The 25,495-nt window shown below is 44.0% G+C and overlaps 1 protein-coding gene across 3 annotated transcripts; it reads right to left on the reverse strand.

Annotated features, from left to right (window-relative positions):
* Window positions 1-369: 369 nt before the first annotated feature.
* On the reverse strand, window positions 370-24,791 carry LOC136625771 (serine-rich adhesin for platelets-like). Of its 3 annotated transcripts, XM_066600250.1 has the most exons (10): window positions 24,599-24,791; window positions 18,930-19,034; window positions 18,774-18,848; window positions 15,205-15,357; window positions 14,192-14,360; window positions 13,647-13,901; window positions 12,259-12,380; window positions 8,226-8,302; window positions 8,081-8,120; window positions 370-5,344 (listed from the first exon to the last, which is right to left on the reverse strand). In XM_066600250.1, the coding sequence occupies exons 1-9, from the start codon at window positions 24,602-24,604 to the stop codon at window positions 8,084-8,086; spliced, it is 999 nt and encodes a 332-aa protein (XP_066456347.1). In that variant the 5' UTR covers window positions 24,605-24,791; the 3' UTR covers window positions 370-5,344; window positions 8,081-8,083. The 3 variants fall into 3 exon arrangements, with proteins under 3 accessions (XP_066456347.1, XP_066456349.1, XP_066456346.1); XM_066600252.1 differs by lacking the exon at window positions 13,647-13,901; XM_066600249.1 differs by having other exon boundaries at window positions 12,259-13,901.
* Window positions 24,792-25,495: the final 704 nt, after the last annotated feature.

The raw sequence follows: 25,495 nt of genomic DNA on the forward strand, positions 1-25,495 counted from the left end.
CCTTTATGGTGTATTCACGTGGCACCATCTATGCCAAAATCCGCTGTGTGATCCTAGCCTTAAGGCCGTGCTCACACAAACGTGTGATCCGGCACGCAGCGAGTACACAATGACATGCATACTTCCTGCGGCCATCAATCTCCATGCACTATTTTGGCGTGTATGTGAGCGTACTACACGCCACAATAGATCATGCTGCACGAAAAAAAAATGCAAGTGGCCCAATGCAAATTAATAGGCTATTGGTATCGCGTGCAGGATTACTGTGTGCGCAGTGACAATATGCCTGTGTGAGAGCAGCCTAAAATTCATAAATATTTGACTTGTCTTATAAAAATAGTCAAAAAACATAAGACGACCGGACATATATTAAAACATTTATATTAAAACATTTATTAAATATACATTTCCATTAAATAAACATCCTTAAAAAAAAAACACATTCACAATTGTTAAAGTATAAAAATACATTTAAAAAACTCCATCCCAAATCCGTGCCCAGCACAGACATCTACACCTATCGGAGGAGATCAACTCTACTCCACTAGAAACCCCACATATCAACAAGACTGTCAGACATTCCAAGGAAAGAAAACACGGAGGGGTTATCACATGGTTATGCTTCCTTCCTTCACTTCTGCTGACTCATCAGAATTCTGTCCATCTTCATATGTCACATGCTTTAGTAACAGGGATCTTCTATCTGTGCTATGAACTTGAAGAGACCCTCGGACAAACAAAGATGGCCATAGTGCTTCTGACGGCATGACGCACATTGTGTATATAGGCCCTCTTATAAGGAATGATTATCGTTTTGAAAAACGGAAATGAACGATAAATATTTGGTGGAAACGCAGCCAACAGCTGAACAATAATGTGTTTGCTTATCGTTCATTTCATGCAATCATAAAAATCATCATTGGTTTTTTCGGTAATTGTTTGGTTTGAATACTGATTGTTCATTCACTGATACAGCGAATGAGCATCTGCTGTATAAACAGGCAGGAGGAGAGACCTCAGACATCACTCGGCTGTTCAAACGATAAGTCGTTGGGTGTAAAAAGCACCTGATTAGTTTAAGACACCACAAGCTACTCCTAGTGGAGTGTGCTGCAGGTGTAGTGCCTTAGACTAGTGCCCAGCGGGCATCACAAGCCATTCAGCCATCTTCGTTGGTCCGGGTCCGGAGAGTCACTTTAAATGCTAATTTCAACACAACAAAAAACTTAAGTGGAATTAAAATACCCTGTAATATTTGACTTATGAGGGGTAAGGCTCTATTCACCGTGTATTACGGGTCCGTGCAACGCACACATAATGCGCATTTAAAAAACGCTCATGGACATGAGCAGGAGATTTAAAAAACAAAAAAACAAACAGAAACCCCCCCCCAAAATTGTACTGCACATGTCGGACGGTGAGCTGTGAGGACGATGCACAGTACAGTGAACCCGGAAGTAGAGAGATCCGTGTGGATGCTGCTGCCAGGAAAATGCAGGTAAGCAGGGCTCACTGGCCGCAGACAGTGCTGAATTCCCTGCACAGAATCCACACATGCCATGGACATGAGGCCTAAGGTGAGCTTAAAATCCATCGTTCAGTCGAGAGAAGGTAACAGGGACCGCACACATGTTCTGCATGAGATTCGGAGATCACATTGTATTCTGCCGACAGCCCGAGAGAGAACAATGCAGCTATGTGCAGAGCTCAGACCACATGCCGTGCTCTGCAAACAGCTCCTGGAGGCCCTTTTACACGTAAGTGAAGCTAATAAAGTGTTAATGGACATTAGTGTCCATTAACTCTTTATGCAAAATGATCGCCAAAACTGTCAATCTTTCAATAGTTTGAAAGATAGTCTTAGCATGTAAATGGGCCTCAACTTTACTCTTAACACACTAAGATAACTTTGCGTATTTAACCGCTCACTTGTTGTGATAAGATAAGCAAAAGCTTTTTAATGGCTCAGTATATTTTGTCACAGAACATTCTACTCATTCAAGTTAAACTTTGCCACATCTGTAGATGTTGCATCCTTATCGATCCCTGGAAGGCATATGTAATGTAACTTGTATAAGGAAGACTATTTAATTCCACTCATTTCTTGCTTTGGAAGAATTTAGCATTCAGTATTAACACAATTATCTAGAATTACATTTCATTAGAATTTTCCTATTTCATAAGAACAAACACCAAGAACTGCTGTGTAAAGTGGTTGTAACTTCATGCTAGTTTTATGAAGTTTTTGCCTCAAAGCTGCAATGCAAAAATGTCGCAAAAAACGTCACCCATGAATACACTAATAGTATGCAATTCATTGTTTGCCATGGATTCCATTCTGTCCAGCTGAACTCTAGTTCTTAGTTCTACAACTCAGAGCCTTAATAACGTGCCAGTTATATTCTCACAGCTGAATATGGAGTGTGATATACAAACACAGTTATACATTTCCTAGATAAACACACTCTGTCAAAAATCAATCCAGCCCCTAGAAGAAGCTGTCCTGTAAAACTCGGCATGCAGATATGTAAATGATGAGAGTTGTGGTGTGATTAGATGAACCTCGTGTGGCGCAGAGTGTTATGGCCAATGTCCACTGGAAAATTTGATTTGCGGAACCCACCCAGGAGATCTGCAAATAAAGCCACCCATAGAGAAGAATAGGTGTCTGCAAATGGATTAAAACATGCAGATTTGTTTTGGGGACCTTGCGGTCTGGAAAACAAATCGCAGCATACTCCTTTTTTGTGCGTTTCCCTGCAGGGATGGCTTCCATTGAAGTCAATGGAAGACGTCCAACCTGCGGCCTGCCTGCAACTGACACTGCAGATCTACCGATCCCAAAGGAAAGCAGATTTAAAAAAAAAAAAACCAAACAAAACAAACTGCACCGTGCATGTCTGATGGCGAGCCGTGAGGACCATGCACATTACAGCAAACCTGGAAGTGGATGCCGCCTGAATAATACAGGTACGCAGGGCTGGATTCTACATGGAATCTGATTGACCTGTGGACATTGGGCCTTAAGGTAGCAGAAAGCAGTCCTGAGCTCTCGCTCACTACCTGAAGGTTGCGAGTTCAATCCCCGCTTGGTTCAGGTATCTGGCTCAAGCTCAAGCCTTCCGATGTTGGTAAAAAGTACCCAAAAGTTGGTAAAAAGATGACTTGCAAACAAACCCGCAAAGACAGTCAGCCTAGAAGCCAGTGATGACTTGGTGCTCATGTAGAGCTTGTTGACCACTAGACATCTCTACGTCACAGAGAAGAGATTGGAAAAATGATGATAAAACCTTGCTGCGCTGAAATACATTCCTATTCTTGGTACTGGACAACAGATCTCCTGAATGCACGTTGTTGCCAGTGTCCACTCAGAGCATTCAGTAAGGCATCACAGGAAAAAAAAAAAGAAAAAGTTATTTCTATTTAAGTGCAAATAATCATTCATTATGTCAAACAGAAATGGACTAAAGCTTTTGCTATGCAATTCTATTAACTTACTCTCTTAGGTTAGGTTTACTTCTGCATCAGCTGATCGGCGGCTCAGCCTGCACTAGAGGCTGCCGGGTACCAGGGAAGGCTGTATCTTCTGAAATCCGCTGCGGATATGCAGCTTATTACCAATCAAAATCAGCAACAATGATACAAATGTTTACTCTGTTTTGCACGCGGAAATAGCTGTGCACATTCTGTAACATTATCAACCCGTGTGAAAGCACTCTTATGCCAGCAACAGCGTCCTTATGCCATATCTTTCACACAGCAGTACTTTACTTAATATCTGAAAGCTAAAACCAGGAGTGGATCCACAACACAGAGGAGATGCAAATTCTCCCATTACACTCTTCGTTGTGTAGTATCCACTCCTAGTTTTGGCTTACAAATGATGCAAAATACTGCTGTGTGAAAAAGGCCTAAAAAGGTTTCAAAACAACATTCTAGAGGTTTCCCATTGAAGACTTTTAGCTTCTTTCTACAGAATATGAGATAACTGTCTAATTCCTGGAGAGTTGACTGCTGAGACACCAGAGATCCTGAGACAGGCGTACCTGAACGCGCCAGTTGAATGCCAGTGCAAATGCTTGACTGCTGCTCCATTCACTTCTTTAGGACAGGCGGAGATCGATGCAGTTGGTAATCTCCTTCTGTTTCAAAAAAGTAAATGATGCGGTGGTCACATATGAGCACTACTCCTCCACTCAAATAGGGCATTCGGGTGCTTCAGTCTTGGAATCACTGGGGTCCCAAGGCTCAGATTTATCCCCCATCCAGTAGAAAGAGACTAAATGTCTTTAATGAGAAAAACACTTTAAATGGATTATCTGGTTGTTTAACATGGATAGCATATCCTTAGGATAAGCCACCAAAATAAGATGGGGGGGGGGGGGGGGGGGTGTCTGACACTAGATGCTTTTCTTGAATAGAATGAAGCTATAGTAAACTGCAATACCATAAAGTACAAAAAACTGTACGGTACTGTGCCTGCTAAACAATAAGGGGCCCTTTCAAGCAAGTGATCAGTGGGGATGCCAAAAGTTGGACTCTCACTGATCTATAGCCATCTATATTGATGGATAATCCTAGGTATAGTTCTTTTCTTTGTTTTTTTTTTTACACGGCGACCGCACCCTAAGAGAGAAACAGCAAAGCTATGTTATAGATCAGTTTCAAAAGGCACAGAGGTTTATCAAAAAACACCGGCCGATATACACTCATGGGAATAAAGCCTAAGGCTAGGTTTTTTCAGTTACCTTACATCGACCGTTTTTGCACTGAAAACACACTCCCCAATAAGTACTTAAGCAAGCCTACTGTGTAAGTTGGAAGGGTTACCAGCTGCCCATTTAGTACAATTTGTGCAAATAGTAGCTAAAAAGTTAAAACAGACACTTACACGCACATACACAGATAAAAAAAAAAAGAACAATTTGTACAGAAACATAGGGCTGGTGATCAGCCTTTCCCATACTTATACAAGCGCTGTTGTATGGAGTTCATAAAAAAATATTTGTACAAACAGACTTCCAAACTATTCCCTCAGGAAGTGCTTGTTCTTCACAAATATTTCGGTGGATGACTTTGCCAACTAAATGTGTCCATTGGTAAAGCAAACTATTGAGAAGGTAAGGCAAGTCCCGTGGACGGACATGATCTGTCAAGCACTTCCCTGGTTGCCAGATCCTCCAGCAGTACAAGAAGCAGATCCCATGTGCTTTACAGGTTTAACCTTATTGTGAAAACGCATGACATCGCGTGACTGTAGGAATTCACATTTTCTCTGCAGGACAGGCGAGCTCCGACGGCCCTCAACAACCTCTGCAGGTCTCTTTAAGCATGTCCACTCGACCTACAAGAGAAAGGTTTACAGTAGTACGCAGTGCGAAGTGTTAATACAGTGCGGTGCATAGTTTACTAAGCCAACAGACCAGAACAGAACTTTCAATGGCCTTGCTGGGAAGCCGGAGGCACACCTGTCTGGGATAATCATTTACAGAGAACTTTACTCCAAGCGCTCTGTAAATTGTAGCTATCAAATAGTCTTCAGAGATTGTTCTGGGTCAGACTTAGTCTCATTTCAGAACCTCCAGCCTGGTCCATACTCGGAAACCTGAAGCTGAAGACTGTGAGCCCGCATGTCATTGATAATTATTAAGGGCCGTGCATTTTAGGGTGCTTGCTTGGGTAGTTATCTATATATTTTCCCATAGGGATAAGCAATGTGCAATATGCTCTCTGTATAGTTTAGGATTGCGTTTCCCTCCACCTCTCAGAGACTATTACACCTTCTACAGTCTTCCTACATTTTAGAAAAAAATGTCTCTCCCCATGTAAAATGTTCTACAATAGAGCCGCTATACTCATCAGTTTGATCACCCCAGCGCTCCAGTTCTGCTGCTCCTATCCTCCCAATGACCTTTATCAGACGGCTGCAGCGGTGATCTGCCAGTATACCCACGTGACTGCTGCACCCAAACAATGGTCCCAGTAGTCTCATGTCGTACAGGGCTTAGGTCGGTGACGGATTGTAAACAAAGCTCGTTGGGAAGGACTGGACAAGTGGGGGGATTGAAGCAATGAGTTAAGCTTATTTTAACAACATTTATTACATTTAGGGCTCATTCACACGAGTGTATATACACCATATATGTACACATGCTTTTTTTGCATGCGCAATTCCTATGAAAAGAACCCGTTGGTTTCAATTTTTTCATTTGCAGGTGTGTATTTTTTGCGCCGTATTTCGGTTGCTTTAAAAAAAACCTGCATGTCCCATCTTTGTGCTTCATTACATGGCTGAATACTGTATTAAGGCTTATTCTGTATAAGTTGCACCTGAATGAGATAGATTTCTTCTCCCTCACCGGCAGATCAAACTCCAGAGCGCAGGAGTTAGAAAAAAAAAAGAGGCAGGAAGATAGCAGCAACCCGATCTTCCTGGCACGTAGTTTAAGGCAGGTCCTATCTTTTCCAGGCCGTATAAAACCCGGCCGGGAAAAAGAGGTGGTGAAAACTAAATCAATGAAAGCCCATAGAGATCAGAGGTTTCGTTTTGTCCCGTTACACTGCTGTGAAACTACACTTGTTTGAATCCGCCCTTAGAATATAGAATGAGTAAATACGCTACACATAAATGCACACACTTGTGCATAAATACTGCATTTTTGCGCAATGTATTTATACAACTGAAAACGGAAATACGCCCATGTGAATGCACCCTTAGAAGTAAGAAGCCATCAGACAAACCCTTTATTAATCTAGTCTGAAGTTCTTCTATTGCCAATTCTATTCCCACCTCTAGCATCTAGGACTATACCCTCCTCACTCCGACTGCCCCAATACACTATATAGATAGGAAGTTGCATGTGTGTTATGGTCAGCTGAGTATTTCATCAGCCTTATTGTGGTTGCAATACCTTCTATGTGTAAATGTCTGTGTGCTGTTAATAACACATCAGCTTTATTGTACAAGTAGTTCGTTTTTGGAAAGTCTTTTGCCAGTTTCCCCTTTATCTTATTTTTGCAGATAAGATCCACAGATGTACCTGCAGGCTTTATGAGAGGGCAGCCCTCAGATCCCTTGTTTAGGCCCGGAGTGCCACTCGAACTGTGATCACAATGCTGAGCTCGCAAGAGAACAAATGAGCAATTTCTTTATATTCAAATGTGTCACAATTACTATAGATCTGTACTTGTGGCACTTTGTGTAAAAGGGGTTTTCTAGTGTTACATTACTGTATAAATGAATGGTCCTTGCTTACGTTTACTGGCTATTAACCCATTCATATCCAGTCTAGGCAATGTTCTTTGTTAGGTCTCTAGCTGTTGTGGTAACTCATCAAACCATAGGAGGGGTTCTGATACGGTGAGAGCAAGCTTCTTCTGCCTTTATCAAAACTTAGATGTCAATAGCAACCACAGCACCTAAGGGGTTAAACTGCTGCAATGAGCATAATCTCTGATCTTGGCAGTTGTATCAGGAAGTGTGGCCCTGCTGTAATCTTGTGGGTACATAGCCAAGTAGCAGTACGGACCATGCCGGATAATGCTGCTATTTAGGAGCAAGCATCTACTATGCAATGTATTTAGAGGTACACTTAGTACAGGAGTTATCCCATAAAAATATTTCTCACCTATCCACAGGAAGCCCCCATGATCAGGTGAACAACGCTGCCCCCGAGTCAGCCCGGTGAATGGAGCAGAGTGTGCCTGTGTGATCACATCCCCATTAATGGTTTATGGATAGAGCCCCATGTAAGTGAATGTAACGGTAGTCACACATGCACACCGCAGCTCCCTTCACCCAGCTGACTTGGAGTGTGCTGCTCTTATGATTGTGGGGGGTCCTGGCAGTTGGACCCTATGTGATTATTCACTTATCACCTGTGGATAAGTCATGAATTATTTTTATGGGATAATCCCTTTATTTGCTAGTTAGATGACAACTCTGTCTGCAAGGTTTAGCTAAACCACTGCTTGTTTTAAAGGAAACAAAGCAATATACTGTACATACATGAAGAAAATCCACAAGAAATAACTTGGTATAAAACAGTACATTAGAGTACATGAATGCCGAAATACTTACCAATTACACTGTGTCACACTCAATTACTGGAAAGGGCTCCCTGGGAAACAGGAATAGTATTGAGGAAAGAACAAAAAAGAATTGTGTGATGAAATACAATTATACCGGATGAAAGATAACTGTAACAAGCGAATGTGGAACTCACCTCTCTTCAGGTAACACCGCATGGGGGTTTCTGGTAAGATCCACATCACAACTGACACTTAATCTTCTTCTTAATTTCTATGGATCAGAAATAAAAAAATAACTTACAAAATGAATACATTATATAGACACAATTTACCTTGGACTTAGAAGTATTAGTATCATGTGTCCCTCCCCAAGGGCAATAAGTTACATAATCAGATCCACAGTATGCTGGCAACCATGCCAGGGGATCAAAGGTTTAAAAAGGAAAAACCAAGCCGAGAAATGAAGGATAAAAGTGAACAGAACATAAAGTTGTCCAAACTTTTTCAGTATGCAGGATTTCTGCATGTTTATGACACAATCTTATACACAAGGATTAATCTCCTGCAAAGCTGTTCTATTTTTGAGAGGAAATGGCCGAGGATTGGAGCTTATAACGGGCCGTGTTTAGAAGCCTTTGTGTCCTACTGCTAACAGGAGAGGCTCCTGCTGCAACCAGTCATCTGACAGCCAGACACAAGCTTGTAAGAAGGAGGAAACAGCTAATCACGGGGGCGCAGACCATGTCTCCATATGGGACAGAATAGAATCACAGCAAAGTCGTGTCTGTGCACTGATCTATCTGACCGCTCTGCCCCAATCTAATGAAACAACTGAACAGCTCCAACACACATCTGCCACTTGTGATTGGAATGGTTTTACTCATTAATACTTAACTTTTAAATAGAAACAGTATTAAAAGTTAACTCTTAAATATATCAACTAATTCCCAAGATTCCACAAATGAGCAGGTCTAAGTATCCAGGACGGTATATGGAATTGCATGTATTACTGCAGTTCAGGACTCTGTTCTGTATCTGTTACACATCATCTACCCAAAAGCCCTTCTTAAAGGAATCCCTAAACATGCTGACAGGGCAGCCAAGTAAGGAGCTTGTCCCTCAGTGTCTCTGCAAAGCCCAGTCTACCCAATGCCTTTCCTCCTGGGATACTGAAGGATCCTTGAGGGGAGATCCAGGACCAAGGATTCCTGGTGGCCTCAGATCCCATCACTTTTGCCACTGCAATTGTACCCCACACGCATGTTCTTAAGGCCTCATGTCCACGGGGAAAATCAGGCCCGCTCCGGATTCTCCACGGAGAATCCGTAGCGGGTCCCTCCTGCCCCGCGGACATGAGCGCTGAAAATAAGAATAAACTTACCTCCCGCCCGCTCCGGATCCTTCCTTCGCTGCGTCGCGGCCGGATCTTCTTTCTTCGGCCCGGCGGATGCACAGGATGACGCCGGCGACGTGCCCCGCACATGCGCCAGCCCGAAGAAAAAAGATCCGGCCGCGACGGAGAGAAGATGGCGCCGCGGCGAAGAGAAGAAACGGAGCGGGTGAGTAAATTCCAATTTTTGTCTCCCGCGGATCAGGACGGCTTCAATAGAAGCCCGCGGGAGCCGTCCCCGCGGGAGACCCGCACGAAAATGGAGCATGGTCCAGATTTTTTCATGCTCCATTTTTTTTTAAATCACTTTTATTGACCATCTGCGGGTATTTATCTACCCGCGGGTTGTCAATGCATCCCTATGGGATGCGGATCCGGGGGCAGGAGAAGAGTTAAAATCTGCTGCGGATTTTAATTCTTCTTTTGCCCATGGACATGAGGCCTAAGACTTTCATATTTCTGCTTCTATTTGATCTAAAACTACATCAGGTTTTTGCAGAAGTCTTAAAAGTAGATAAAGAGAACCAAATCTAACACGAGTCAGAAATAATAGACTTGGTCATTTACTTACTGAGGAAAATAATCCAATGTCTGAGTTGCAAAAGTATGTGAACCTTTAGGATTAGCAGATATTTGAAGGTGAAATTACAGTCAGGTGTTCTCAAATCACTGGGATGACAAATCTGGTGTAAGCGGGTGACCTGCTTTATTTAAAGAACAGGAATCTATCAAAGTCTGATCTTCACAACACATTTGTGGAAGTCATGGCATGGACAAAGGAGATTTCTGAGGAGCTCAGAAAAAAAAAAGCATTGATGCTCATCAGGCTGGAAAAGGTAACAAAACCATTTCTAAGGAGTTTGGACTCCACCAATCCACAGTCAGACAGATTGTGTACGAATGGAGGAAAATCAGGACCATTATTACCCTCCCCAGGTGTGGTTGACCTCAAAGATCACAACCAGAGCAAGGCGTATAATTATAGTCCATAAGGTCACAGAGTAACCCAAGTTATCCTCTGAGCAACTAAAGGCCTTTCTCACATTAACTAATGTTAATGAGTCCACCAGGAGGACACCGAACAACCATGGTGTGCATGGCAGAACTAAAAAGAGAAAGACGCTGCTCTCTAAAAAGAACATAGTTGCCCATTTACAGTTTTCTAAAAATCACCTGGACAAGCCAGAAGGCTAGTGATACAATATTTTGTGGATGGATGAGATCAAAATAGTGCTTTTGGAATAATGAGTTCAGAATTTGATCAGTAAATTCTAAAGGAAATGTCAAGACTTTCTGTTTGTGAGCAGAATCCCAAGAGAACGTGGGTCATGCAGCAAGACAACGACCCAAAGCACACAAGACGTTCTACAAAAGAATGGATAAAGAATAATAAAGTTAAAGTTTTGGAAAGCCAAATAAAGTCCTGACCGTAATCCTACAGAAATGTTCTGGAAGGGCCTGAAGAGAGTCATCCAGGGGTGGGAACTCACCAACATACTTGGTTCACATACTTTTGCCATTCAGACACGTGATATTGGATCATACCTCTCAATAATTAAATGACCAAGTATAATATTTCTGACTCATTTGGTCCTCTTTATCTACTTTCAGGACTTGTGTGAAAGTAGTTTTCAGGCAAATATAAGCAGTAATATGGAAAATTCTTAAGGGCTCACAAACTTTCAAGCACCACCGTAGGTTGCTGTTAGGGCCGCCTTGTTTTGGGAGGTTGCCCTATTTTGCACAGCATTTTTAGGTTTACCGTTAGTGGAGACTTCTAGGGAGAAGACGCAGCAAGTACAAATAAGACATCTGAACCGTGGTGTGACCCAAAACTCCTCAAAAACTGTCCCGGACATTTGGAGCCGCTTGTTAGTGAAATCTCTTGAAAGAAATTACTACTACATTGGGAGTTTTTTTAATTGCCATTATTAAAAGTTTTAAACACAGTAAAAATGACCTCCATACACAAAATGCTTTGTGCACAGCGGCTTTCAGTTTAAAGGTCTGATCATAAGAAGCTTTTTACTATTTAGCTTTAGGATTCTTTAACCTACATGCTGCCCCAATGCTAGCAGAACTTAAACTACTATTTTCTAATTTGATCATCTATTTTATTCAAAAATGAATTTGGTTAGTAAGCCTTGTTGCACAGAGATGTTCTTGAGGCTTTATTCTCACGAGCACATATACGCCGCATTTTCATGCCCGTTTGCATACATGGTACCCATGTAAAGCATTGGTTTCCAATGCAGCCGTTTACACGGGCGAATATACGGCACATAAAAGAAGCCGGCAGCGTGAAAAATAGAACATATATGTGGCCGGCACATATACGCTCAGCCAAAACATGGTTCTGGAACTATGTTTTGGCCAATATAGGCCGGCGGGTCCTAAAAACTTTGGGAGCAGGGAAAGAGAAGGGAGGAGGCATTTTTTGCAGCGTCCAACTGCATATATATATGTATGGCACTGAAAGACATCCTGGGGATTTTGGCAGAATGAGGGTTTTCCAGAGAGAGGCCTATTTTTTTCACTAAAAACGACGCTCGCAGTCGTGTGAATGGATGCTGGCTGTGATTGCGGCAAAACACCCATTCAGGCGCTTATACGGAGCAGGTGTGAAAATGTAAAAACGCCATGCGCTCGTGTGCAAGAGCCCTCAAGAATCCTTATTATGTGGACTTCAGAATGTACAAAATACAATGACAGAATCAGAAAGATTCATAGTAAAATACATGCTGCACCCCGGAACCTGGTTTAAATCACCGCAATGCAATATATTTCAGAAGAAGAAATTGCTTGAGTAAAATAAAATAGTAAATGTGATGGCTCACCCGATATTGATGACTGTAATAGAGAAATCCGCATAGAAACAGTAACAAAAACACCACAAGGGTTACAATGAGGACCCATTGTAAGTAGATTTTCTCTTTCATATATTCAACTTCTGGTATATCTGTTGCAACAATAGGGAGCGGATTAGAGTTGTACCAGGGACTTGAAAAACTGTTCTGCCTGTCACCAATAGCTATGTTCCCCACTTGCAATGGAAGAATACTGTATGACGTATGAGCATTTAACACTGGGTTACGTGAAGCATCTGAACGAGAAAGCTGGTCTCCAGGAGCAGGAGATGACATGGATAGTTCTGTTTTAGTAGTCAGTGTAGTAGAGGAAAGGTAGAAGGAAGCCAAGGCTGAGTTTCTATCACCTATGACTTTCTCCTGTGACACAGGTTCAGGGTCTTCAGTGCTAGACAAGCCCGTTCCACTAGATGGGATGTTTATAGGAATGGACTTCGATACGAGGTTTGGATCACTGATACTAGGAGATAGGCTAGAGGCACCCTCTGTTGTTACAGATGCCCTAGAAAGTGTGTCCATATTTATAGGGGATCGACGTACTTTAGTCACAGAGTTGGAAGCAGTTTCGATGCCAAGTTCCATTCCACGCGTAGAAAGAGGATTTTGAAGCAGAAACCCCTTAGAACTTGGTTTATCAAATTCACTCTTTGTAGTCTCCTCTATTGCATCTGATTCTGGGACAGTAGAGAATTCTCTGTTTATACGGGTGGATGTGGGAACGCTTGGATTTTCTACAGTAGGAGACACTACTGATTCATACATAGAGGAAAGATAGGAGGAAGCCAAGGCTGAGTTTCTATCACCTATGACTTTCCCCTGTGACACAGGTTCAGGGTCTTCAGTGCTAGACAAGCCCGTTCCACTAGATGGGATGTTTATAGGAATGGACTTTGATACAAGGTTTGGATCAATGATACTAGTGGATAGGCTAGAGGCACCCTCTGTTGTTACAGATGCCCTAGAAATTGTGTCCATATTTACAGGGGATCGATGTACTTTAGTCACAGAGTTGGAAGCAGTTTCAATGTCAAGTTCCATGCTGCGTGTAGAAAGAGAGTTTTGAAGCACAAACCCCTTAGAGCTTTGTTTACCAAATTCACTCTTTGTAGTCTCCTCTATTGCATCTGATTCCGGGACAGTAGAGAATTCTTCATTTATATGAGTGGATATGGGAACGCTTGGATTTACTACAGTAGGAGACACTACTGATTCATACATGCCTTCAGTATATGAATTTGACGTATCTTTATTGACTTGCTTATGATCTGTCCTAGTCTGAGATGGATTCGGGGATATGAATGGATATGATGGTTCACGGCTACGGTCTGTAAATTCTGTAATATGCATTGGCAAATCACCTGAATGCTCTATGGTATTACTATGTAAATAATCCACGGTGGTGGTTGAAGGCTTTAAATCACTTGGCATACTTGTAAGGATGGATGGTGAAGAATCTAACCCCTGTGAGTTCTTCTCAGGATAATAGTCACTCATGTCCCCTGCCAAGGGACTGGTATAAGAGGAATAGATTGTTGTAGATTTGCTTAGAGATGTCTGAGACGTTGCACTGGAGGACGTAGGTGTTGTTGGGGAAGGGCATACACACTGAGGACCTGCAAGGATCACAAAAGACAGAAAGAGGCTTCAGTGAAGCCATGATCTGTCATGACACAATATACATCCAACGTGACAAACGGCTGGTAAGTGTGACAAACATAAATAACCATTCCACATAAAGTAAACCAGATTAGGTTATACAAATGATGGACATAAGTGCTGGGAGACATACATTAGAGGCAGAAATCTTAGGTTAGACTAACTAGTCCAAACTCTACACTACTCACAACCACCCCATGACTAAGCAGTCAACTAGGAAGTTTTTGAACATAAATCTCAGTCTTACCTTTGAATGCTTTAGGAGTAGGTCTAGATTTTCCATAAAATGATAAACATCCTGAGAAGGAATCATAGTCGGGATTGAACCCATCTAGTTTATTTAATGAGTAATTAACTCGCTGTAAAATCTCAATTGGACTCTTTTGGACGGTTTGGAGGTAAGCATTGACCACATCCTGGTAAATAAAGAAACATTTTAAGTAGAGTATAAACACTGAAGCAAGTAAGCAGTACTGAAGTGGTTAACAGATCAGATGGACCTAATCCGTGGCAAGTGGCACTAATGATCACATGATCAGTGCGATGCGACAGCTAGTTCAGAGCTTCTGCGCCCTAACGGACATATATCCACAGTTCCCCCCTTCACTGTACGACTACAATGAGAAGGAGTTAGAATGGAGTGCTGGTTGAGCCTAAACGGTGCAGCTCCATTCAAAGTCTATGGGAATGACAAAAACATCCAAGTACAGAGGTCGCCTACTTGCATCAGCTCCGTTGACAGTGAATGGAGTGGCAGGGTGCCTACTTGACCCTGGCTGCATTTAATCTCCCTGCGGTTATGATAAAACCATTGCACGTATGTATTGAACATATACAATTTCATTCAACATTTGGTTTCTGCTTTATTGTAGATTTAAGATCCGGGAGTACAAGGAGGTGAGAGAGAGCTCCATAGGACTTACTAAGATGGGACCCTCCTCTGGTGCTGGATACTACTACCGCATCTCTAACCACTGTGATGGAAGGACATACTTGCCCTCTTCTATTTTCCTTGATTTTTTGGTTAGGGAATTTCTACCTAGGCTTTTACCACCCACTTATATTGGTCTGACCTTCCTCTCTCCAGGGGCCCATTGTTGCCTGTATGGCATGTACACCCTTGGCCATAATAAACAATACCTAAAATAAGACAAAAATCAGTGAGAACTATGTGATATCTGTTTATAAACCCCTTCCACTCAGATCTCTAGCACTTATAAAGCTTTCCTGATGCTATGTAGCCCATACTACAGTACATACCCATTCTTCATGCTCAACGCCAAAAATGCAGGACCTATACGTATTTGTCAGCGTTTCCTTGTTTTTATGATTAGTTGAACCAAATTTAAAATTTAGTTTCTCCAAGAGACCTTCTACTTCAAACACCAGTGCCCAGCGGTCACAATCATTTGTCTGAAACAAGACAGAATAAGTCAAAGGCATTAGGAGCAATCATGCAACTTACAATTCTACAACATCCTAGTCTTAGGACACGTATGCCCCGCTGTCCTACAAGTAGTCCCCCTGAAGGAGCACCAAGAACCACAGCGCATTCACAGGGAAAATACTGCTAGAAAACTCCCAGCAGTGTAAAAGGTGCCTACTGTATGTTACATTGAGAAATGGAAGCGGCAGAAGCCCTGTTGGCACTTTATTTAAGCCCTTAACCCCTTAAGGACATGGCCTATTTTGGGCGCGACGATTTTTGGCGGATTTTCATCTCCATTTTTCAAAAGCCGCAACTTTTTTATTTTTCCGTCGACGCGGCCGTATAAGGGCTTGTTTTTTTGCGTGGTGAACTGTAGTTTTTATTGGTGCCATTTTTGGGCACATAAACTATATTGCAAAAATATTTTTTTCTAACAGTGTTAATTATGCATCATACATGACACAATACATTTTTTCTGCGGGTCGGTATGATTACAATACCAAAACTCTTACTTTTTTAGGTTTTTCCACTTTTCTGCAATAAAAACCTTTTTTAGTAATTTTTTAATTTCTAAATCATTGCATTCAAAGTCCTACAACTTTTTCAGTTTTCCTTGGACGGAGCTCTGTGAGGACTTATTTTTTTGTGAGACGATCTGTAGTCTTTTTTGGTACCATTTTGGGGTACATACGGCTTTTTGATCACTTTTATTGCATTTTTGGGAGGCAAAATGCTAAAAATTAGCATTTTGCCTCAGTTTTTTGGCGTTTCTTTTTACGCTTTTGTCCGTGCAGAATAAAAAGTGTGTGCAACTTATTGTACGCATTGTTATGACCATGACGATACCATATATGTGGGGTTTTAATTTTTTTTGCCAATACAAGAAAAAGCACATTTTTCTTTTTTCTACATTATTTATTTATTTTTTTACATCATTTGTGTTCCAGTTGGGGACTTACATCATAGCACCGATGGTTGCTATTATAAGGCATTGCAGGACTTCTCTCCTGCAATGCCTTATCGCTTGTTACAGCGGGAGGCTGGCTATCAGTGATAGTAATATATTTGTATAGCAATGACAACTGCACTGTAAAACTGGGAAGCTATGCTATGCCATCTGCTGCCCAAAAGCTTAAACTAATTTGCTCACTACTGGTAGAAACCACATATAAAAAGGAAAAAACAAGAACAAACAAACTTTATCGGACATTCTTCCTTTAGGCTGGGTTCACACTGGGCGTATTCCCGTCGGAAATCTCGCGGTTTGGCCGCAGCAAAAACCGCGAGATCTCCGCCGGGAGAACCGCCGTGGTTTAAGCCGCGGCGGCTTTGAAGCGGCCAGGCCGCTCGCTTTTCCGTTGCGGCCGGCGCTCCCATAGAGGAGAGCGCGGCCGTGACGAAAATAAACAAAAAAGGAAAGGTAAATAGACATGCTGCATCTTCTGAAACCGCGGCTGCGGTTTCAGCCGGACTTACCGCAGCGGATTGGCCGTCCCGTGTGGATGAGGTTTCTGAGAAATCTCGTCCACATGGCTGGCTAAATCCGCCCTGTGTGAACCCAGCCTTAAAGATAACCCGTCACCAGGTTTATTATGCCCTGTGAGTGACAGACATCCGATAATTGTGGTAGGTCAACTCTTTTCTTATAGTAGTTTTCATAAAAATCACTGGGAATCAGCTGCATGGGTACCAAGCACTAGAGTCCTCTCAATAATATTAGTCTTCTTTGGAGTCCTCGATATTTAGGAGTTGTCGGCTCCTCCACTCACCTGACACCGATTAATAGTTTTCTCCTTTTATACAGTACAGGGAGAAATCTGTCAATCAGCAGCTGGAGGGCATGGGGAGCTGCACTGCTCAGGAACACTAGTCCCACAGCACTCAGACTGCACTGCTGCTGATAAAGAATTATTTGTTCTCTTGAGTAGTTTTCATAAAACTGCAATGTTTTCTGCACTGTGATTTGTTAGGCATCATCTACTATTCTCTAGGAAGCACTGAGGCTTTAAGTAACAACAAGTAAAGGATAACAATCTGACCTTGTAAGGAGTTGGGACAAGTGAGACATTCAGCTTTGCTGCACAAATTCTGTAGGTTTGCAAAATTAGATTTTCTCTAGATTATATTTTATTCTTAGAGGCTCTGTCATCTACGGTATAAACTAAGCTGGGTTTTATACTTCCCTCCCTTGTCAGCACTCAAACCCACAATGCAATGCATTGAGGACCATACTAACTAGTCCTCCAATTCTAAATGGGTGGACTACTTAGCGCACGCCTCAATGCATTGCAGGGGTGGGTTTAAGCGCTGACAAAGGGGGGAACGGCAGGGAAGTATAAAACTTACATCCCCGCACTATGAGCTTAGTTTATAGGGCTCAAAGTATATGACAGATTTCTTTTAAATTCTGATTAACATGGCAGTGAAAGATGGTGAAAAGCCCGGCCTGATACTGCCAAGTCTCTCTGTCCTTCTCGTTCCAGTGCCAATTCATCTTGAGCTGAAGACCAGAGTTATCCGAGGTTGGTATGAAATGGTGATTTATATTATTCAACAAGGTTAGACTGAGAACAATGTGCTTTGATAAATGAGTGGCAGTCAACTGCTGGAATCTGCAGGATGTCCACTGAAGTCAATGGGAAGAGCCGCCAACAAGACAATGCATGTTTTCAGCAGATGCACACAGGTTGGCCATCATGTAGGTGTGCGGCCCACGTCACCAGGGACTACACACCTTTGCCCAGGACATACTGTGGACTAGATTTCTCCATAAGCACCCACATCACAAGGGCCACGTTAGTTGTGACAGAGCAACTGAAATCCAAGCATGTCTGCAAGTTACAAGCTCATTGCTATTGGCTACGTGATTTTCCAGATAAAACTGCTGTTTACCTGCAAAACATTGAGCCCGTTAGAAAAAAAAAAAATCAAACTACTAATGACCAACTGTTTGAGTGACGAGTGACTGAGTGAATTTTATGTGATGATGTCACCATCATGTGATCAGTCACTGGGGCTCTGAGCTCCGCCCCGATCATATGACGGTGACATCATCACAGATCCTAAAACATGCAGAGCCTGATAGCAGCAGTGCGCTTACAGGACCTGTGGTGATGTCACCATCATGTTATCAGTCATGTGTGTGACGTGTGATGTGCACGTAGTAGAGCTGTGTGTGACTTGCATGTAGCAGAGCTGTCTGACGTGAGTGTAGAAGAAATGGCAATAGCTTACCATTTACACGGAAATATTCTGACCAACTCCAATCCTTTTCACTATATTATATATTAGTAAGGTACTAGTAGACCCATAATGGCGTCACGGAGTGCCGTGGCAGTTTTGGCAACATCATGCTGCTATTATCTTATTCAGCTTGACCATCACACGGAGTAATACTCACCACATTGTCTTTATTTAGGATGTTTACAGGCATGAGGGTTACAGTTGCAGAACAAAAATTTTCTTGAGTATCAATCTGTAAGAGAGAACAGACAAGTGTAAGAATACCTGCAGAGGAGAACGACTTACTCTGCACTTTCTGGTAGTCAGTTCTTACCATAGCCTTTATAACCTGGGGTTCTACTGTAATATTAACCGAACATTTCCCAGCAAAGATACAAGGAGCCATGAAGATCAGCAATATAGTCCAAGACAGGATGGCCTGGAAAGAACAGATCTGGATTAGATGCACAACTTCTACAAGTAATGATATTAATAAACCCTGCCCCGGCCACATACACCAGCTTGTCAGCTGTAGGACCCTTGTAGCAAATGATCATCACAATAATGATATGGAAGGGAAAAGTATAGATTAATAACGCGGGCAGACCGTGGTCCGAATCCTGTCTGTGGACGCTAGCTGAACCTTGAGTGTATATGTTGAATAGATACTATTTAGTAGATTTGTACCCATAGGCTGTCATTTTAAAAAAATCTAAAAAATGTATTTTTTTCTTTTTAAGATTTGCTTTTGTGTCGACTCATCCCAAAAGCCAGAGCATTTTTATTTTTCCACGGTGGAGCTCTATGAAGTTTTGTTTTTTGCAGCATGAACTCCAAACTTTATTTATCCAATTTTTGAGAACATAACATTTTGATTGCTTTTTATTCCAGTTTTTTCTAGAGGCAAGACTAACAAAAATCTGCAATTCTGACATATTTATTATTTTTAACAGCGTTCACCGTGCGGTATAAATAATATGCTGCGGGCCGGTAGGATTACACCAATATCAAATTTATATACCATATATACTCGAGTATAAGCCTAGTTTTTCAGCACTTTTTTATGCTGAAAAAGCTCCCCTCGGCTTATACCCGAGTGAGGTAAAAAAAAACCAAAAAAACATAATACTCATCTCCCAGCCTGCATCTGTGTCCTGGCGCTATGGTCTCCGCGGCGGTGCATCAAGCTACTTGAGAATTCTCCCCACTGTCATCTCCCTGCTCAGCTTTGAATTCCCCCGCCGTAAGCACTGTGTAGGTAAGCTCGATCCAATCACAGCGCTTACTTACACAGCGCTGACGGCGGAGGAATTCAAAGCTGAGCAGGGAGAGGACAGTGAGGAGAGTTCTCAAGCAGCTTGCCGCACCACCGGGGGATCATCGTGTTGGGGACACAGACGCTGGCTGGGAGGTGAGTATAGCATTTTTTTTTAACCTAGTATATCCTCGAGTATGGCTAGGCTTATACTTGAGTCAATAAGTTTTACCAGTTTTTTGTGGTAAAACTTATTGACTCGGCTTATACTCGGGTCGGCGAATACTCGAGTATATACGGTAGTTTCTTTTCTTTCAACTTTTTCATAATCTTTATTTATCTCTGCATTCAAAGACCCGTAATATCTTTCTTTTTTGTCAACAGTGCTGTGAAAGTGGTTGTTTTTTTGTGGGATGAGTTGTACTTTGTAATGGTACCATTTGCTGATCCTTGTGACATGTTGATCACTTTCTATTCTATTTTTTGTAAGGCGAGATATATAAAAATTAACTATTTTCTCAATGTTTTTTGTATTTTCTTTTCATGACATGCACTCTACAGGTTAAATAATGTACTAACTTTTTTCTCTGGGTCATTACGAATGCAACGATATTATGTGTATTTTTTTTTTTTTTACATAGAAAGGGGGAAACGTAGGGTTTTGACTTTAATTTTCTTTATGCTTTTTATTTTTGTCCCACTGGGGGACTTCATTAGCACCATATTTTATCACTCTTCTAATACACTATTATACTGAACTATAGTAGTGTATGAGGCGCCATAGCAACCTGTTGGAAACCCGCAATCACATTGCGGGGGGCTGATGAGTGACGGTGGGAGCCCCATCACTCTGTCAACCTTTTATATGCCGTGGTCACACTGATGGCGGCATATAAAAGGTTAAACACTGGGGATCCAAAGTTTCTTGAGTTCCCAGTGTTAGAGCAAGTACCTGGCTCTACCTAACAGCCGAGCACCCATTCACCCCAGGATGGGAGACCCACACCAAGATTCTAATACATCCGGGCGCTACAGGAAAAAAAACCTTATCGGTTGGTGTCAATAGACGTATGGGTGGTCGTTAAGAGGATAACATATTCATTTTTATAGGGAGATTGGGGGAAAGAATCTCTTCCTGGTGCCCGCTGCTGAAGTCTGCAAATCGGCTGAAAATCCCACTCTTTTCAGAGTCCTTATACAAGTTTATGGGAGAGCGAATGCAAGGAACTCTGAAAAGAATTGGATTTGTGTCCGATGTGTGGACTTCAGCGGCGGGCACCAGGAAGTGGAGGAGTATGAAATCTACAGCACCTGCCCTAACAGCAATAGAAGGTAGTTTCTGGTATTTTAGGCAGGGGACAGGTTCCCTTTAATCTGCTGATTTTTTGCTCCATACCACACATGTACACACGTAGATTTTGGTGAGGAATTCACTGTATCCTTTTTCTTTTTAAAAGGAATGTTTATTGAGAGGCAATGAGCATAAAAACAGCCGGCAACAAGAAACCGCTACAATGAAACAGAAAACAAGCAGGCCCTTCAGAACGCACGCAGCACCAGAGAGCTGTACTCATTGTACAAATAAAAGGTAACGGAAACCGTTATGATTAATAACAATTTACCATTTGTTGCAACTTAAGAAACCAAATGGAAAGTGGGACCCCCACTAAAGTTAGAAAAGAGAACTAATTGACTAGGCAGGAATCTCCTCCAATGTGCCTGGACGGTCTGTCCAACAGCCCCATTCTTTATCGAACTTATCAGGTCCATTCCAAGCTAAGTAAGTGAGCTTCTAGAGGGACAGCATGCTGCTGACCACCCGGATCCTGGCAGCTCTAGCGGGCCGCTTGGGTACAAGGTACAGGTGGCCACATCCACCAGGATGTCACTCACCAGTCCAAATAGGCAGATTATAGGGGACATAAATCATGAAGCCCTCAGATGAGACTCCATGAATTCAAGTATGTCTCTCCAATAATCCTGCAAGACACAACACTCCGAAAACATGTGCATGACAGGACCTGCAGAGTTCACACAATAAGGGGGAGACCCCCGGCGTGTAGGCAAGAGGGGGAAAAATAAATTCTGTAGATACATTTGACTTGAATTCATTTATCTCGAGCCAGAGCCGGCCAGCGTGTTTCCACCACCCTCACAGTCCAGATGTGGAATATCCAGCATCCATTTCCGGAGGGCTTTCTCCTGTAACAGGGCAAAGTGTCATCTTAAGGGATCATAAAAACTAGATAGCGCCAATGAGACATTTGGAGCAGGTCCTCCAAGAGAGTGGGAGAGGGGTGGTCAGAACATGGAACTGGGTCCTCCAAGAGAGTGGGAGAAGGGTGGTCAGACCACGGAACCGGGTCCTCCAAGAGAGTGGGAGAAGGGTGGTCAAACCACGGAACTAGGTCCTCCAAGAGAGTGGGAAAGGGGTGGTCAAACCATGGAAACAGGTCCTCCAAGAGGGTGGGAGAAGGGTGGTCAGACCACGGAACTGGGTCCTCCAAGAGAGTGGGAGAAGGGTGGTCAGAACACGGAACTGGGTCCTCCAAGAGAGTGGGAGAAGGGTGGTCAGACCACGGAACCGGGTCTTCCAAGAGAGTGGGAGAAGGGTGGTCAGACCATGAAACTGGGTTCTTCAAGAGAGTGGGAGAGGGGTGGTCAAACCACGGAACTAGGTCCTCCAAGAGAGTGGGAAAGGGGTGGTCAAACCATGGAACCAGGTCCTCCAAGAGGGTGGGAGAAGGGTGGTCAGACCACGGAACTGGGTCCTCCAAGAGAGTGGGAGATGGGTGGTCAAACCACGGAACTGGGTCCTCCAAGAGAGTGGAGCAGCTGGTATGTGAAATATAAATTCACTGGTATGTAAAAGTTTAATTGCAGCTGTAAAACCATACAAAAGGTTCCTCACTGAGGATATCCGAGAGTCCGGTAACTGAGTGGAGCCTCCAGGATGATGACTGAGACTTCTGCATCCCCACGTGTGATGTACAAGATATAAATACAATATAACTGCATCCGTCCTCACTCACTAAATAGCCCCCTGATGAGCCCTGGAGGGATGGGGGGACGGGATGTTCATACAGATCTTAAGGTTAATGAAGCAGCCTGAACATATAAGCTATAAAAACCATGAAGTGTGTGTGGGGGGTGAGGGCTTCTACAACAGAATTCTGGCATTAAAAAGTTGCATATTTTGCCACAATCCGCACTTGTAACAAAGTTGCAACTTTTCTTGTGTTCGCGCTGCCCTTGACACCCCCCCAAAAAAGGGTCATGGCTTCTCCAAAGGAGGTGTAGCCGCCCTGTACCGACCGATTCATAGTAATAATCTGTATTTATTTAGCGCCAACATATTCTGCAGCGCTCACAAAACAGGGGGAACAGATACAAAACCACAGTTACATGTAGTAATCAATTGATGGAAACAGCAGTAAGTATAATTTGCGCCTGACTCTAGTGTAAATTCTACCAGAAACAGACAGCTCCTAGCTGTAGACTGATTCCGTGTCGGCGCACGGAGGAGCCGAGATGAAGAGGCGTGCGCCAATGGAAATCACACTACAGAAGGCGTTTGGAGCGCCAGTCTCAGGGCTCATTCACACGAGCGGATGTGTATCTTCAGTCTGTAATAACGCAGCAATTATACACAAATGCGCATTTTTTCCTGCATATTTACGCACTTCATAAACGTAACTATTTTGGTCTGTAAATAGACAAAAGTAGTGCATGCTGTTTTTTAACCGTGACCGAAATATGCTACGAAAATATGCAAATGTGAGTGACCCACTGAAGTCAATGGGTTCTTTTTGCAGTGTATTATGTGCATGAAAAAAGCATGCAAAATACGCTGCGTAAATACGAGCGTGTAAAGGAGCCCTCAGGAAGTGAACCCCTTGGGGAGAAAAAAACCACTCCACATTTAATAACCATGACAGATTGGGGCAAATGGGGCACCAGCTGCCAACAGACATGGTGGAAGGAGCTGTCCAACTACCAGCACTGCTACCCTCAGAGACCCCCAGCTGCCAGCAGAGAGATGGTGCCAGAAGCTGCCCAACTACCAGCACTGCTACCCACAGAGACAGAGACCCCCAACTACCAGCACTGCTGCCCACAGAGGCCACCAGCTGCCAGCAGAGAGATGGTGCCAGGAGCTGCCCAACTACCAGCACTGCTACCCACAGAGACCCCCAGCTACCAGCAGAGAGATGGTGCCAGGAGCTGCCCAACTACCAGCACTGCTACCCACAGAGACCCCCAACTACCAGCACTGCTACCCACATAGACAGAGACCCCCAACTACCAGCACTGCTGCCCACACAGACCGCCAGCTGCCAGCAGAGAGATGGTGCCAGGAGCTGCCCAACTACCAGCACTGCTACCCTTAGAGACCCCCCAGCTGCAAGCAAAGAGATGGTGCCATGAGCTGCCAAACCACCGGCACCCCTGCCCACAGAGACCCCCAACTACCAGCACCGCTGCCCACAGAGACCCCCAACTACCAGCACAGCTGCCCACAGAGACCCCCAACTACCAGCACCGCTGCCCATAGAGACCCCCAACTACCAGCACTGCTGCCCACAGAGACCCCCGGCTGCGGCCGCCATCCTTACTGCTCATGAAGTAACTTCTAGGCTCCTCACGGGGGACGGAGCTGCCGGCTGCGGCGATGTCCTAGACTCACACTATATGGGCAGGTAAGTGCCACCACAGGCAGGTAAGTGCCCCCACACCGGTACACTCACCCGCATTGTGTCCTCCGGTGCAGCACGTGAGACGAGAGCGCTACTGTAGTAATCCGCTGTAGTCTGCCGGACGTGCTCGGAGGAGCCGCCGGTGTCCCCTGGTAGCAGAGGTGTACCCCGGTAGTAAAGCCGTCCCTCCGGTGTCCCCCGGTAGTAGAGCCGTCCCGGCGGTGTCCCCTGTCCCGTCCGCCGCCTGTCAGCTCTGCAGTAAGCAGAGGGCGCCACTCGCTCTTATAAGGAGCTCCTGCCCTCCCCGCCCGGCATGAAGCATGTGCTTTCTGGGAAACCACACTGGCCGGCCGCCAGACGGCTGTGGGGAGGCTCCGGCATGAGGGGCTTCATCCCCCGGGACCCCCACCTGTAGCCGCAGACACAATAGTGACAGCAGCCTGTGGGGGGACATTACTGGGGGATGGTGCCATTACATCCCCGGTGACCTGGTACTAGGGGTACAATGGTGACTGCACCCCAGAGCCCCCCAATAACATGGCAGCGGCTGTTTTACCCTCTTTTACAAGTTATGTGGAACGAATGCCGTAATGATGGCCGCCCTCCCCAGACTGCCGGGTACTGCGGCCCTTTACACGGGCCAGTCTGATGACGGCTCAGAGTAAGCGCTGCCGCGACTGAACACCCAAGCAGGTAGCATCGCTTATCAGTGACTGCCTGCCTACCGGGACGGATGCAAGCGGGCTGGAACGACCCCCGCCGCCGTTCACTAGCGCTGATCCTCCGGTGCAGAAGTGCAGGAACAGTTATTGCTGGGCGAGCTGTCGGCATCTGCACCCACCGGTTGTCCCGTGAGGGGCCATGGCAGATTACAGACCACCCGCTGCTTCTGCCTGTCACTATAGCGACTATATTGGGGTCCGCTCGGTTTCCGCTCAGCCCAGCGCT

The sequence above is a fragment of the Eleutherodactylus coqui genome, chromosome 4 (genome assembly GCF_035609145.1).
Source record: "Eleutherodactylus coqui strain aEleCoq1 chromosome 4, aEleCoq1.hap1, whole genome shotgun sequence".
NCBI classification, from domain to species: domain Eukaryota; kingdom Metazoa; phylum Chordata; class Amphibia; order Anura; family Eleutherodactylidae; genus Eleutherodactylus; species Eleutherodactylus coqui.